This window comes from Glycine max, chromosome 20 (genome assembly GCF_000004515.6).
Source record: "Glycine max cultivar Williams 82 chromosome 20, Glycine_max_v4.0, whole genome shotgun sequence".
NCBI classification, from domain to species: Eukaryota; Viridiplantae; Streptophyta; class Magnoliopsida; order Fabales; family Fabaceae; genus Glycine; species Glycine max.
The window spans coordinates 43,777,759-43,790,808 of record NC_038256.2 but is presented as its reverse complement, the minus strand read 5'-3'; the positions used below and the strand labels follow the sequence as shown (position 1 = coordinate 43,790,808).

Genomic DNA, 13,050 nt, shown 5'->3' with positions numbered 1-13,050 from the left:
GGAAAAAAATCGACATAAAATGGTATAAGGAGATTGAGAGCAATATCTCATTGTGAAATTGAGATTTCAATTTGTAATTAAAATTCTAAGAGAAGAAGAAAAGTGAAACAACCAACAACCCATCAAAATAAAATGGTGAGAAGGGAGCTCATGAAGAAAGTTGAAATTACTGAACATTGGATAAGCCACGTTAATACATGTATTTCGTATTAATTTTTCTTCGTACTATAAAGCCTTTTCCTTTAAACACTATAAAACTCTTAAAAAGTCAAAATCATACATCTAATTATCTATTACAATAAATAAATTATACATGCATGGAGTTAAGGTTATTTTTTTGACAAAATACATGGAGTTAAGTTAAGAAATAAATAATACTACTTTGTTAGGGTGAATATGGACTGATATGTTAGGTTTTATGTGTATGAGTCTAATTTATTCCCTCTAGTATCAATCTCAAATATAAGTGGGAAAAAAGTGCTTTGCATATTGATTTCAGATATAACCTGAATTAATTTTATCTTATTTAATAAGATTATCTCAAAATATGAGAAGTTCTTGTATGACATAAAACTTAAAATGTTCTTCATTTAATTAGAAACTTATTTTTAATGAGTCTTTTTTTTTATTTTTTATATCAAGTTTTAATTAAAAATAGTTTATAAAAGAACTACTTTTAAATAAAAATGATACAACTAAATGGTGCTAACTAATTTTCTTAAAAGTTTAATAATTATGTACTAAAATAATTTAACAATTATCTTATTTGTTGTAAATTTAAAATATAAACTTATATATTTAAATATATTTATTTATAATAAAAAGTTTAGATAAAAAGTATTTATTTATTATAATTTTAATTATACAAAAATAAATATTCATTAAATCCATATAAATGATCAAAGATGTAAATGAAAAAAGTTACAGAACAAAAGATAATTTAAGTGATTTTTTTCCATAGAAATCAAAGACATGTACACGAGAGTTTAGTACAACTCACAATTTAGGTATGTGTTTGAATAGGCACGGATAAAATTGATTTTAAATAATAAAATTAATTTTTTAAAAATAATTTTGATCAAAACTAATTTTAAAGTGATGTAATATATGTTTGAATGTTTTTATTATAAAAATAAATTAAGAATAAAATTTAATATTAACTTTTTTTATCCTACTACCAAAAGTTATTTTAATTTAGAATAAATTATGAACCTACATTTTTCTAATGGAAAATAAAAAATATGGGAAAATTGATCCAAAATCAATTTTGATCTCAAAATTAATTATCAAATGTGAAAGTAAACATGCATCTACATATTTTTGTGAGTGCAAATTCAAATATATCCAAAATAGGAACCGTATCTCCTTCTTACCACTGTGGTAAATTAAATAAACAAAGCATATGTCAACTAATTAATGATATAAGGTAAAAATTAACTAAGAAACGAATCATTTCTCAAATACTGAACAATGCAATTCACGCAGCATTTAAGAAAGCAAATCGTTTCTTGCATTTAAAAAATGTGAACATCGGATACTAGTTTGAGAGACCTTATTTTGTTTCAATGTTTCATTTGTGCAGTTTTGTCGGAACCGCAGAAGATAAGAGATGAATGGTGATTGAAGATGCTGAAGACAATAAAAAATTACTTTTTCTAGTCCTTTCGTCCAGTGAGCGCCCAACTCATATTTACGTGCATTAATTAGACAAAAAGATTAATATTTATTTATTCATTTTCAAGGATAACGGCTGTTGGAAAACAACCCTTTACGTTTAACGTGAATAGGAATCAATCACTATTATTAATTTAGTACTTTCAACTTGCAACTCCCTTGTATGTGGACCTTTGAGTTCCACGTATGTATACAATCCATCCATTTGATACTTGAGTGCTACCCTCATTCTTATTAAAGGGTCTTTTTGGGTTGTTCTATGTATGCACATTTTCAGATTGCGGCACTTGAATTAAGGGAAAAGGGTTGAAACTTACTGGTTTTTGTTACATAGTAAACTAAATAGTAGAGAGCAAGGATGAGAGTTGCAGTGGTTGGTAGTGGGATTAGTGGGTTGGCTTCAGCTTATCTTTTGGCCAAAGGGGGAGTGAATGTGGTGCTCTATGAGAAGGAGGATTCGTTGGGAGGACATGCCAAGACTGTGAATGTTGATGGGGTTGATGTTGACCTTGGCTTCATGGTCTTCAATCGGGTAAGCATTGCAATGGTTTTCTTTTTTTTCTCTGATTCAATTCTTGAACACACTACTTGTGAGGATTATTTTTCTTAGTTATAACTTTTTTCTTACGTGAAGATTGAATTGTCAATTAATCCTAGCTTCAAAATCAGTCACACATTATCCAGAACAGTAAAAGGGTGCTGCTTTTTTAATGGTTTTGGTTTTCATGTAAACTTTGATTCTCTTACATGGAATGTGAGTGTTAAGATGATGTTGTTGGAGTTCTCAAGAGTGTTCGAGATAGAATTATTAGAATGAGAATTATGTTCAGATTTTCAAGGATTAATTAGAAAAGATTAGTGAAAATATCATATTCTAGAAGAGGAATTAGGAAAACTCACAATTTCAGAGACGAAAAACATTGCTGAATTCAGAATGTGGTATGAAGCCATTGTTGTTTTAATTCCTTGTAATTTTATTCATTTAGCAAAGGAAAAGTATGAACATATACCGTATTTTGGGGTGAAGCTGAAAATTAGAAAAAGATTGAGAGAAATTTGATCGATGTAATAAATAACAGTAAAAACGTAAAGAGAAAAAAAAATGAAAATGAGGTGAAAGAAAAGTTAGGTGTATTGTATGTTTAATAATAACATTTTAGCCTAAATAACTTATAAACAGCTGACTGACCTCAGGAGAGGAATAATTAACTTAGTTAATATTTTGCAGAATAACGAATTTATTGTTTGTAGTGTTGGGTGATGCTTAGCCACACCTGAGCGTTACTTATTCTATTCCCATTCAACAGCATACATGTCCGGTTTGTGAGCATCCATTTCTCCATAATTGACATTTAATTTCAGTTTTTCAAAACCTTTTTTATAGTAACTCCTTCCAAGAATTAATTAAATATTAATTGCCCTTTTAAAAAATTAAATATTAATTTATTAGAAAGAAAATTGTCTTTTATTTAATATTGAATTTATTACTTTAGTGTACTTTTGAAAAAATTAAATATTAATTGATTAAAAAAAATTATTTATCAATAGCTATAAAAATGTTATCTTTTTTCCAAATTTTGATAATAAAAAAATAAGAAAGTTAATGTAATTATTTATATCATTTTATATATAAATTTTTAAAATAAAAAAATAGTATTTTTAAAATTATGAAAAAGAATATTTCAAATCAAACAAACTCTCCCGAATAGTCCATGTGAATGTTGAATCTAAGAATGATTATTAGACCAAGAGACTACAAAAGCCAGAAAGTATACGCCATTGCACATGAAAAGGAAATATTTAGTTACAATACTTTAAACATTTTATTCGCCCAAACACCCACGTGACCCACGTAACTATATGGATTAAAAAAAAAACACTCACGTAACTATACTTAAGTTGATCACCTAACTTTACAGCTCTATGGGCCCCACCTGTGGTCATGATGTTTACTTGTGTAGTTTCTATCAGGCTCAGACTCGTTTGGACTTCTAGATATTGTGAACCCGATGGACAGAACGCAACTAAAAAAATGAAAAAAATTGTCAAATTGAAGCATATATATATATATATATATATATATATATATATATATATATATATATATATATATATATTTATGTGCTGGGCATTTAATGTAACCTCATGTGAAGCATCAGTATTATCAGTTAAAATGTTGGGCATTCAATGCTTTGTTTGTGAAACTGATTGATTTGGACCTGACTTGTTGTCCCGTACTCAGCTGTTTAGGTTTCTTTATAAAATTACACAATTTTAAAATTGAATATTAATATAACTACATGAATAGATCCAGTTAACAAAAGGACAGAGAAGTCAATTTCTATTTATTTTATATCATGGAATGATTACAGCAGTGCTTGTGAGGCTATATATTTATTGACATTGTAACATGGATTATTGAACAGGTCACCTATCCTAACATGTTGGATTTTTTTGAGAATCTTGGAGTTGACATGGAATCATCAGACATGTCTTTTTCTGTTAGTTTAGACAAAGGTCGTGGATGCGAATGGGGAAGCAGAAATGGTTTGTCAAGCTTGTTTGCACAGAAGAAGAATGTACTGAATCCTTACTTCTGGCAAATGATAAGGGAAATTGTCAAGTTCAAAGATGATGTTATTAGGCAAGTTGGTACCTACTATAGTTGAAGTTAAATCTTTCTTTCAGTGTTCGATTGTCAGTGAACTAAGAAATAATAAATCACATAAACATCTCCAAATTGATGATGCCTTTTGTTTCTAAGCTTTGGATAAAATTGTATACAGATCAGCTTTAATTTCTCTGGCCTGAATATTGAATTTGAACTCAACAGCAAAAAGTTCAAAGTTGTGATGAACACTAATTACAAGTGTATACCGTATAGTAGTCTACTTCCTATTGTCCTGAACAGCTGAACCCTGATCAATTAGTTGGCTTTCTCTTTTCCAATTCTGCAATGCAGCTATCTTGATATGCTTGAGAATAACCCAGATATTGACCGCAACGAGCCTCTAGGGGAATTCATCAAGTCAAGGGGTTACTCCGAATTATTTCAGAAAGCCTATCTTGTGAGTTCAATGGTGTCACCTGTATTTTCTATATATATCAATTTTATGCTAAGTGTGTATATTTATAACATCCAATGCCTATAGATTCCAATTTGTGGTTCTATCTGGTCCTGCTCTTCTGAAGGAGTTATGAGTTTCTCTGCTTTCTCAGTTCTTTCATTCTGTCGCAACCACCATCTACTTCAGGTAGTAGCACAATTGAATCTTTTCCAGATTTATAGTGGCATATAATCTAGTTCTATAATCCAAATAACTAAAGATTACTTATTGATTCCCTTGATCCTCTCTGCAGCTCTTTGGCAGACCACAGTGGCTAACTGTAAGATGGCGCTCACAAACTTATGTTAATAAGGTGTGATTTGTTGATTATCATGCAAAGTCTGTAGACCTGTGTCACTTGTGAAGCAGTTTTCATTGTCACTCATACAAGAGATCTTTCAGCTTAAGCTGTAAATCATTTTTTTGTCATAAAATCAGGTCAAACAAGAGCTTGAGAGGGAAGGTAGTCAAATAATAACTAATCGTGAGGTTCACTTGGTTTCGACGACATCTGAAAAAGGTGATAAAGCAATCCATCTGTTACTTTTTCAATTCCTTCCTCTTCAGAAAGGGAAGGTGAATTCAATTGGATTGATTGGCATGCACGTCGCTTTTTTTTCAAATAATAATTATATATAGACTATGTAATGCTGCTCTAGTAACAATGTTGGAAAAATTATTGCAGGATGTGTTGTGTACTGCAATGATGGTTCTCAAGAAATGTATGATGGATGCATAATGGCAGTGCATGCACCTGATGCCTTGCGATTATTAGGAGATGAAGCAACATATGATGAGCGAAGAATACTCGGAGCTTTTCAATATGCTTACAGGTAAAATCCCTTCTAATATTTCTAATTGTTAGCTACCCTCCTCTCAGGGAATAAGATAACACAAATTGTAGTGGTTATATTTACAATATCTTTGTGTTATCATTTCCGTAGACTCAATAGAGTTGACGTTGGATAGTAATGCTTTTATCAGCGTGTTATCAAACCAAAGGATGAAAACAATCTTAAATTTATTGTCTTAGGACCTATGGCAGAAATTTAAGTATTATAAGCCTGGAGGCAATGGTATACGTTTATCTCATCACATATATATTAATGACAAAAATATGTGAAGTTGCTAAAATCAAGAATCTTTTTTCATCTATATTCAAATAAGTCCAAATGCACAATTATTCTTTGATCTGTATTGGCAGTGATATTTTTCTTCATCGTGACAAAAATTTAATGCCCCAAAACCCAGCAGCATGGAGTGCATGGAATTTTCTTGGTAGTAACAACAACAAAGTTTGTCTAACATACTGGATCAATATTCTTCAGGTTGGCAAATTTTATATAAATGCATTGATCATAACTGAACTGTCTTGGGCCTATTCTATCTAAAGAGGGTAATGGACAAAATTGTTGGTTAATATTTATTCTAATTTGCAGAATATTAAAGAGACAAGTCAACCCTTTCTTGTAACTCTCAATCCAGACCATATACCAGAAAATACCTTGCTAAAGTGGTCAACTGGCCATCCAGTCCCATCAGTTGCTGCATTCAAAGCTTCATTAGAGCTTGACCATATTCAAGGGAAAAGAAAAATCTGGTTTTCAGGAGCATACCAAGGTACATTCCTGCTTATTGTATTGACAATCAAGATAAACTACTAATAATCATGACAGTACTAGCTTCCATGAACTCTCTCATGCCTACTAAATTATGTATATCTAATCTCCATTTTTTTTAGAAACAACCTTTGTTAGGTTGAGGAATTTATATACTTCAAATATACCAAGTGATCTAACCATATATTTGTGCTTTTTCAGGTTATGGATTTCATGAAGATGGATTTAAGGTAGTTAAAGCTAAGTATATAATGAAAGAAGAAATATAGTTTTAACTGAAAAATATTTCTTTGAAGAGTTTCCTTAAAGTGGAAATGTCTTGAGGCAATTAATTTAATTACAAATTGTCACCAACCCGTTGAAATGAAACAAAACTTAACTATACGATTGAACTTTCAGGCTGGCATGATCGCAGCTCATGGCATTCTAGGAAGCTGCTGTGCCCTTCAGACCAACCCAAAACACATGGTACCTTCTTGGAAGGAACTGGGAGCACGCATTTTTGTGACTAGATTCCTGAGTTGCTATATCACTACTGGTTGTTTAATGTGAGACATCTAGCAGTAAGAATTCTCTCAAAAAACAAAAAAGTATCATAATCATATGCTTGATGTTAATATACCAAGATGTATCAGGATAGTAGTGAACACACCTAAGTACTTTGGAATTATACAAGCTTCAGTTACTCTTTCAAGTTGGTAATATATTCATTCAATACGTATGCAAGTAGAATTGGCATTCATTTAGACACAGGATCTTTACTTGTAATTTGGAAAATTGTACAAAGCTTATCATTTACTTGTATGCTCGAAGACCAAAAATTGAATGAGGGTGATTCCAAAAACAATAGAGGATCTATTGGAATTGCTATTTATGAAAACAATAATAAACATTTACTTTGATATCATGCTCTAGACTGTTCTTAGCATAATTTTTTTTTTTATTTCAAAGCTTGACAATAACAAGGTCCAAAATATATCATCTACTTCATCTTCTATGGATTTGACTGGTAAAAAATGATTCAAGTTAATGGTACATTTACCTTGAGGTGTACAGGTTACTGGAAGAGGGAGGAACAATGTTCACCTTTGAGGGAACTGGGAAAAACTGTGGTCTGAAGAGTGTTTTGAGGGTCCACGATCCACAATTTTATTGGAAGGTATATACTTTTAAATTTCACATGAACTATGATTATTGATTCATGTCATTCTAGCTGCGGAAGTGACAAGATATGCTTATCTTTGTCAATGCAACTCTAAAATTAAGTAGCTAGCAAGGAGCTAAAACTAATCATTTGTACGTATATTTCAGGTGATGACACAGGCAGATTTAGGCCTTGCAGATGCATATATCAATGGGGACTTTTCATTTGTTGATAAAGATGAAGGTCTCTTGAATCTTATTTTGGTAAGCATTCTCATCTGAATCTTTCAGTGAGTTGTCTCTTTGGGACTCTACACTTCAATATACCATGGTATTTTTACTGCAGATTCTCATAGCCAACAGAGATTCAAATGCATCCAACTCAAAACTGAAGAAGAATAGGTAAGTGGATATGTAAGTTGAAGCCTACACTTACATATTAACTGTATCGGCATATCAAACTTTTTTTGTTTTATGCCTTTAGGGGTTGGTGGACACCCGTTTTCTTTACGTCTGCTTTGACATCTGCAAAGTTCTTCATGGATCATGTTTCAAGGCGAAATACTCTCACGCAGGCTCGCAGGAACATCTCTAGGCATTATGATCTGGTATGAGCACATTATCCAACAATATAAAGTAGTGTGAGCATATAACTAGTTACACACAATCACAAAAAAGTCAAATGAAAGATTCTTTATCAAGAGAGATAACTCAAATATTTGAAGACTGAGTTTACTCTCAAAATGTATGTACCTGTCGAAGGAATAATGAAGAGGCTCGGAATAGGAAATATCTTCCAAGAACTATGTTACAGACTGTAGTCATGCATAGGAGATCCATGAAGACTGTAGACTACATACATGAATAACATGGACTGGATCTTTCTTTTGCCTTGGTGTAACATGAATATAGACATACTCAATGCTTCGGTTACAGTTTATAGATTGTGAATAGCATATATACAGTTTGTTATACCACAATATTTCAGCTAGAAATATATATTGCTTGACAAAGAAGTGTAATTGAATTTCTCAATTGCTCTCTCTTTTGTGTTAACATTTTATTTATGCATATTCCATAGTTTTTTGAGACCTGACACTAAATGAACAGAAGCTGTAATTTTTCTTTGGCCTGTTTCTAGAGCAATGACCTCTTTGCGACTTTCTTGGATGAAACAATGACATATTCATGTGCAGTGTTCAAGGCAAGAACAACAACTATCTGATGCTTGAGTCAGAATTTCACATTATAAATATTTCTCCAGTTTCTGGAGCAGCGCTGGTTAATACTCTTCCTTCTTTTTTGTTAAACTATTTGGTAGAATAAAGATGAAGACTTGAAAGATGCACAAAAGAGAAAAATCTCTCTCCTGATTGAAAAAGTAAGTGCCTTTGATTGCTATCTTATTACTAGTATTTTAGTTGTTATCTTACAAAAGGTCTTATAAGAACTTTCCTTCAATAAATCAAGGCTAGAATAGATAAGACACATGAAATTCTTGAGATTGGATGTGGATGGGGAAGTTTAGCCATTGAAGTTGTCAAACAAACCGGCTGCAAATACACTGGTATCACTTTGTCTGAGGAGCAACTGAAACTTGCAGAACAAAGAGTTAAAGATGCTGGGCTTCAGGTATTTACAAGCTCATTTATTTTCACAGTTTCACGAATTTCATAACATAAAATATGATGGATTTTTTTATGAAATTTGGAAAAGCTAAATGCAATGTTAGAAATTCTCAAGTGAATTCATGTTATTTTATTCATGGTTCCAGGACCGCATCAATTTTGTTCTATGCGACTATCGCCAATTGCCCAAGACATATAAATACGATAGGATTATATCTTGGTGAGCTATTTATCATTTAATTTACTTTGCAGACTAGTTGCAATTTTCCAACACATTGCATAACTTGTATAAGCATACTTCAGTGAAATGATAGAAGCTGTTGGTCATGAATACATGGAAGAGTTCTTTGGCTGTTGTGAATCAGTATTGGCGGATAATGGACTTCTTGTTCTCCAGGTGTTTGATAGATTATTACTTTTATTATCTGTATGGTTCTTTTTTATGTAATGTTTAGATTAAAAAACTTTATACAGGGCATGCTATACAAAGGAAACAAGAACATGCACATTATTTTTGGTATTTAAATTACTGCTAACTATTGAAAAGATGGTTATTTTCTATAGTTCATATCAATCCCGGATGAGCGTTATGATGAATATAGGCGCAGTTCTGATTTTATAAAGGAATATATATTTCCAGGAGGTTGCCTACCCTCTCTAAGTAGGATAACATCTGCCATGGCAGCCACATCCAGACTATGGTACAATTTACATCTAAATAGAGTTTTATCAATGAGCTTTCCCTTCATTCTTTTCTCTTACAGAAAAGAATTTTCTTAAATGCAGCGTGGAGCACGTTGAAAACATAGGTATTCATTACTACCAAACACTCAGATGCTGGAGAAAAAACTTCTTGAAAAGGCAGAAGTATGCTATTAATTTGATTGAAACTCACTTTTGTATGTTAAATTCAAGTAACTACTTACAACAGCTAATTATTATGTTTATTTTTGTGCTGACAGTGAAATTTTGGCTCTCGGATTCAATGAAAAATTTATCAGGACATGGGAATACTATTTTGATTACTGTGGTGCAGGTTTTAAGTCACTCACACTAGGGAATTATCAGGTATATTACAGTTACTGTTACAATCTTGGAGTAACTTTATCCATTAAACTCACTAGTTAAGATGACTTGGCATAGCCTTATGTGTCATTCTTATGTGCTGGCCATCATCCTACAAGAAAGTACCAACCTAAACTTAGCTATTATGTAATACTGACAACAGCAATCTAGTCTTCTCTCAATGGTCAAAGTCTGCCACATGAATTAAACCACGTTATGGTAACAAAGTTAGTGTTAATTTTGCTATCATGTAATCTACCAGTAAAATATCATTTTCTAGAAAAACAACCCAAATTTCTGTAACAAACTTGATGTTAATTTTGCTGAAATTTAGGTTAACCTTTGAGTACTTGATTAACAAGATATTCTATTCAACAGTGACACTTGTCAAAATGTAACATGTTGCTCGCAGTTGCGATTGTAACAAAACAAGTATATAATATGTTTTATGTACCATGTAGGTGGTTTTCTCACGCCCTGGTAACGTTCCTGCATTAGGCGATCCATACAAAAGCTAGACCAAAACCAGTTGACAGAACAAGCCTCACACATTCTACCAAAGTGCATTACATGATGGTGCCACCATGTATCTCCTTTCTTGATAATCTCGAAGTAATTTTTTTGTCAATATAGATCTCTTGTACATTGTTAAAATAGAGGAGCTGAAATGTGCTGTTTTGCCGTGGCAAACAGCAAGATTGGTGAGAAGTTTTTCTCACAAATGATATTTTTTTAAAAAGGAACAAGCTTATTGATGCCCAAAAACAAATAACTCATTAAATTTCTGTGTAACTTTTTATCCCGTAGCTGACAAGTAAACATATAATATTATCCCTATTTTGCTAATTTTCATTATCTCACTTTTTCTTTTCATATGCTCCTCCTCTTCATTCTTCCTTCCCCTCTTCTTCCCTTTCATTTTTTCATTCTTTCTTTCTTTTTTCTGTTGATTTGTTTCACTTCACCTCGCAGATGGGTATCTTGGCCACCGGCGAAGGCCATATGAACTATTGTTGTTTCATTTTTCATTTTTGCTCATTATTTCTTTCTTTTCATTATTAATTTATTCAAATGTTTTCATTGTCTTCTTCTTCCTTCTTGTTATGTTTTTATTATTTCTTTTGACCAACTCCGGCGAGGTCGCGCCTCCTCCATGACCCTATGACGGTCTCACCCGGCTAGGCCCTGGGCCCGATGGCATTAGGGGTCGCGCCTCCTCCATGGAGGTGACTCTCCTTTGTTGTGTGGTCAACGTTTAACACCTAACTTTTTTTCATCCCATTCCTTTACTTGCAAGATAAGCTGGGTCGCTCAAAAAAATTTTAAAAAACGAACAGAAAAAAAGAATTGAAATGGATAGGAAAGGCAATATGATAAATTATTATTAGCTTACTTATGCACTTCGTTAATTATTTAAAAATTTTTAAATTTTATAATATGATACTTATAAAAACATGATAATAAATTGTATGTTAAATAATAAAATAATTTAAAAAGTTTCAAAATCTTGTTTTGTATCTTTTCCTAGTGCAAACCAAACATTGCATAGTACAAAAGATATTATAGTAAAATTTGTATTATTTTATCTCATACGTAAGCACATTAAACAAGATACAACACAAAATTACATGTACCATGTATCGACCACCAAACAAAGTACGATATAAAAAATTGTCTTATGACTTAGCTATTTGTCCAATATTATTTTATCTCTCGTGTCTTCTTAGCAAATCAAACGCACCATATATTTAATTCTTATTGACAACGTATTTCAGATTAATGATGGAATTTCAATGATTTTAAAAATTTAAGCATATCAATTACAAGTCTACAAAATTTGTGAAAATTGTTGTCCCTATGTTTGTTATTACAACTAGCTTCAAGCCCAAGCAGCAAGGCGTGAGGTGTTTGAAATATGTAAAGGAAAATGATTTAAATATATTTTTCATACATGTAATATTTTTTGTTACAGTTTATCACCTAAAAAATATTTTTTTATTTTACTAACTAACATTTCTAAAATTTTGCTATTGATATCTTTCATTAGTATTGACCGGTTAAGTGATAATATGACAAACTAATAGAGTGTTACATCATTAGTTAAGTGATGATATACAGATTAACAGAGTGTCATGTCATTATTTAACGAACTTAGACTAATAAATACCAAAAGTAAAAATTTAAAAATGCTAGATAGTAAAAAAAAAAAAGGTAGTAAACTAAAAATATATATATTACATGTATAAAAATATATTTAAACCAAGAAAAAGTATGCTCGTCCATCTCCTTTCTCTTTCATCTAATTGTCATCTCACTTTTTCCTTCCTTTTTTTTATTGCATCAGATATCACATTCATTACTTTCTCTTTTTACCTTTTTCCTTTTCTTTCTATCTCTCTTATTTACGTTATGACTTGTTTGAACATATTTTCTCATCCTTCCAAGTTAGTAATTTTTTATTTTAATCCCTGCAAAAAAAAAAAAGTTTGCTTCATCCTTACAAATTTTAATTCATTTATTTTGTCTCTACCGCCAATATCCATTGCATAAAAGATGGTAAGAAAAACATTAATAGGGACTATAAACAAAACAAAGATAATTTATAAGAACTCAATAAAAAAAACAAATTAAAACATTTACTGAAGACAAAATATTTTAGTATTATATTAAATTTTAATATAAAGGTTTCCCCTCTCCTTACTTCACCTCCTCCAAGCTCCACCCCCTTCCTTCATTGTTCATTGTCTCTCTCACACCTTCTACATAATATTTAAACTAAAAAATAACTCATAATTTGTTTAATTAGTTGTTTGT

The 13,050-nt window shown here is 31.4% G+C and overlaps 1 protein-coding gene across 3 annotated transcripts; it reads left to right on the top strand.

Annotated features, from left to right (window-relative positions):
- The first annotated feature begins 1,777 nt into the window (after window positions 1-1,777).
- Window positions 1,778-11,082, top strand: LOC100815937 (tuberculostearic acid methyltransferase UfaA1). 3 transcript variants are annotated; one of them, XM_006606291.4, is made up of 24 exons: window positions 1,786-2,206; window positions 4,101-4,318; window positions 4,637-4,742; window positions 4,827-4,928; window positions 5,035-5,094; window positions 5,220-5,301; window positions 5,467-5,614; window positions 5,986-6,109; window positions 6,221-6,401; window positions 6,602-6,630; window positions 6,800-6,948; window positions 7,457-7,559; window positions 7,712-7,807; window positions 7,890-7,945; window positions 8,028-8,151; window positions 8,685-8,747; window positions 8,865-8,924; window positions 9,014-9,175; window positions 9,318-9,391; window positions 9,475-9,568; window positions 9,736-9,872; window positions 9,958-10,038; window positions 10,134-10,239; window positions 10,698-11,082. In XM_006606291.4, exons 1-24 carry the CDS (start codon window positions 2,033-2,035, stop codon window positions 10,752-10,754), a joined length of 2,586 nt encoding a protein of 861 aa, XP_006606354.1. In that variant the 5' UTR covers window positions 1,786-2,032; the 3' UTR covers window positions 10,755-11,082. The 3 variants fall into 3 exon arrangements, 2 of the variants coding, with proteins under 2 accessions (XP_006606354.1, XP_006606356.1); XR_005890326.1 differs by lacking the exon at window positions 10,698-11,082 and having other exon boundaries at window positions 1,778-2,206; window positions 9,812-9,872; window positions 10,134-10,195; XM_006606293.3 differs by lacking the exons at window positions 1,786-2,206; window positions 4,101-4,318; window positions 4,637-4,742; window positions 4,827-4,928; window positions 5,035-5,094 and having other exon boundaries at window positions 6,036-6,109.
- Window positions 11,083-13,050: the final 1,968 nt, after the last annotated feature.

Excerpts from the sequence above, each read along its gene's own strand:
- LOC100815937 (XM_006606291.4), top strand. The coding sequence starts at position 2,033 with ATGAGAGTTGCAGTGGTTGGTAGTGGGATTAGTGGGTTGGCTTCAGCT. Across the intron at positions 4,929-5,034 it reads GCAACCACCATCTACTTCAG|CTCTTTGGCAGACCACAGTG; the intron begins GTAGTAGCACAA and ends TCCTCTCTGCAG. Across the intron at positions 5,095-5,219 it reads CACAAACTTATGTTAATAAG|GTCAAACAAGAGCTTGAGAG; the intron begins GTGTGATTTGTT and ends TCATAAAATCAG.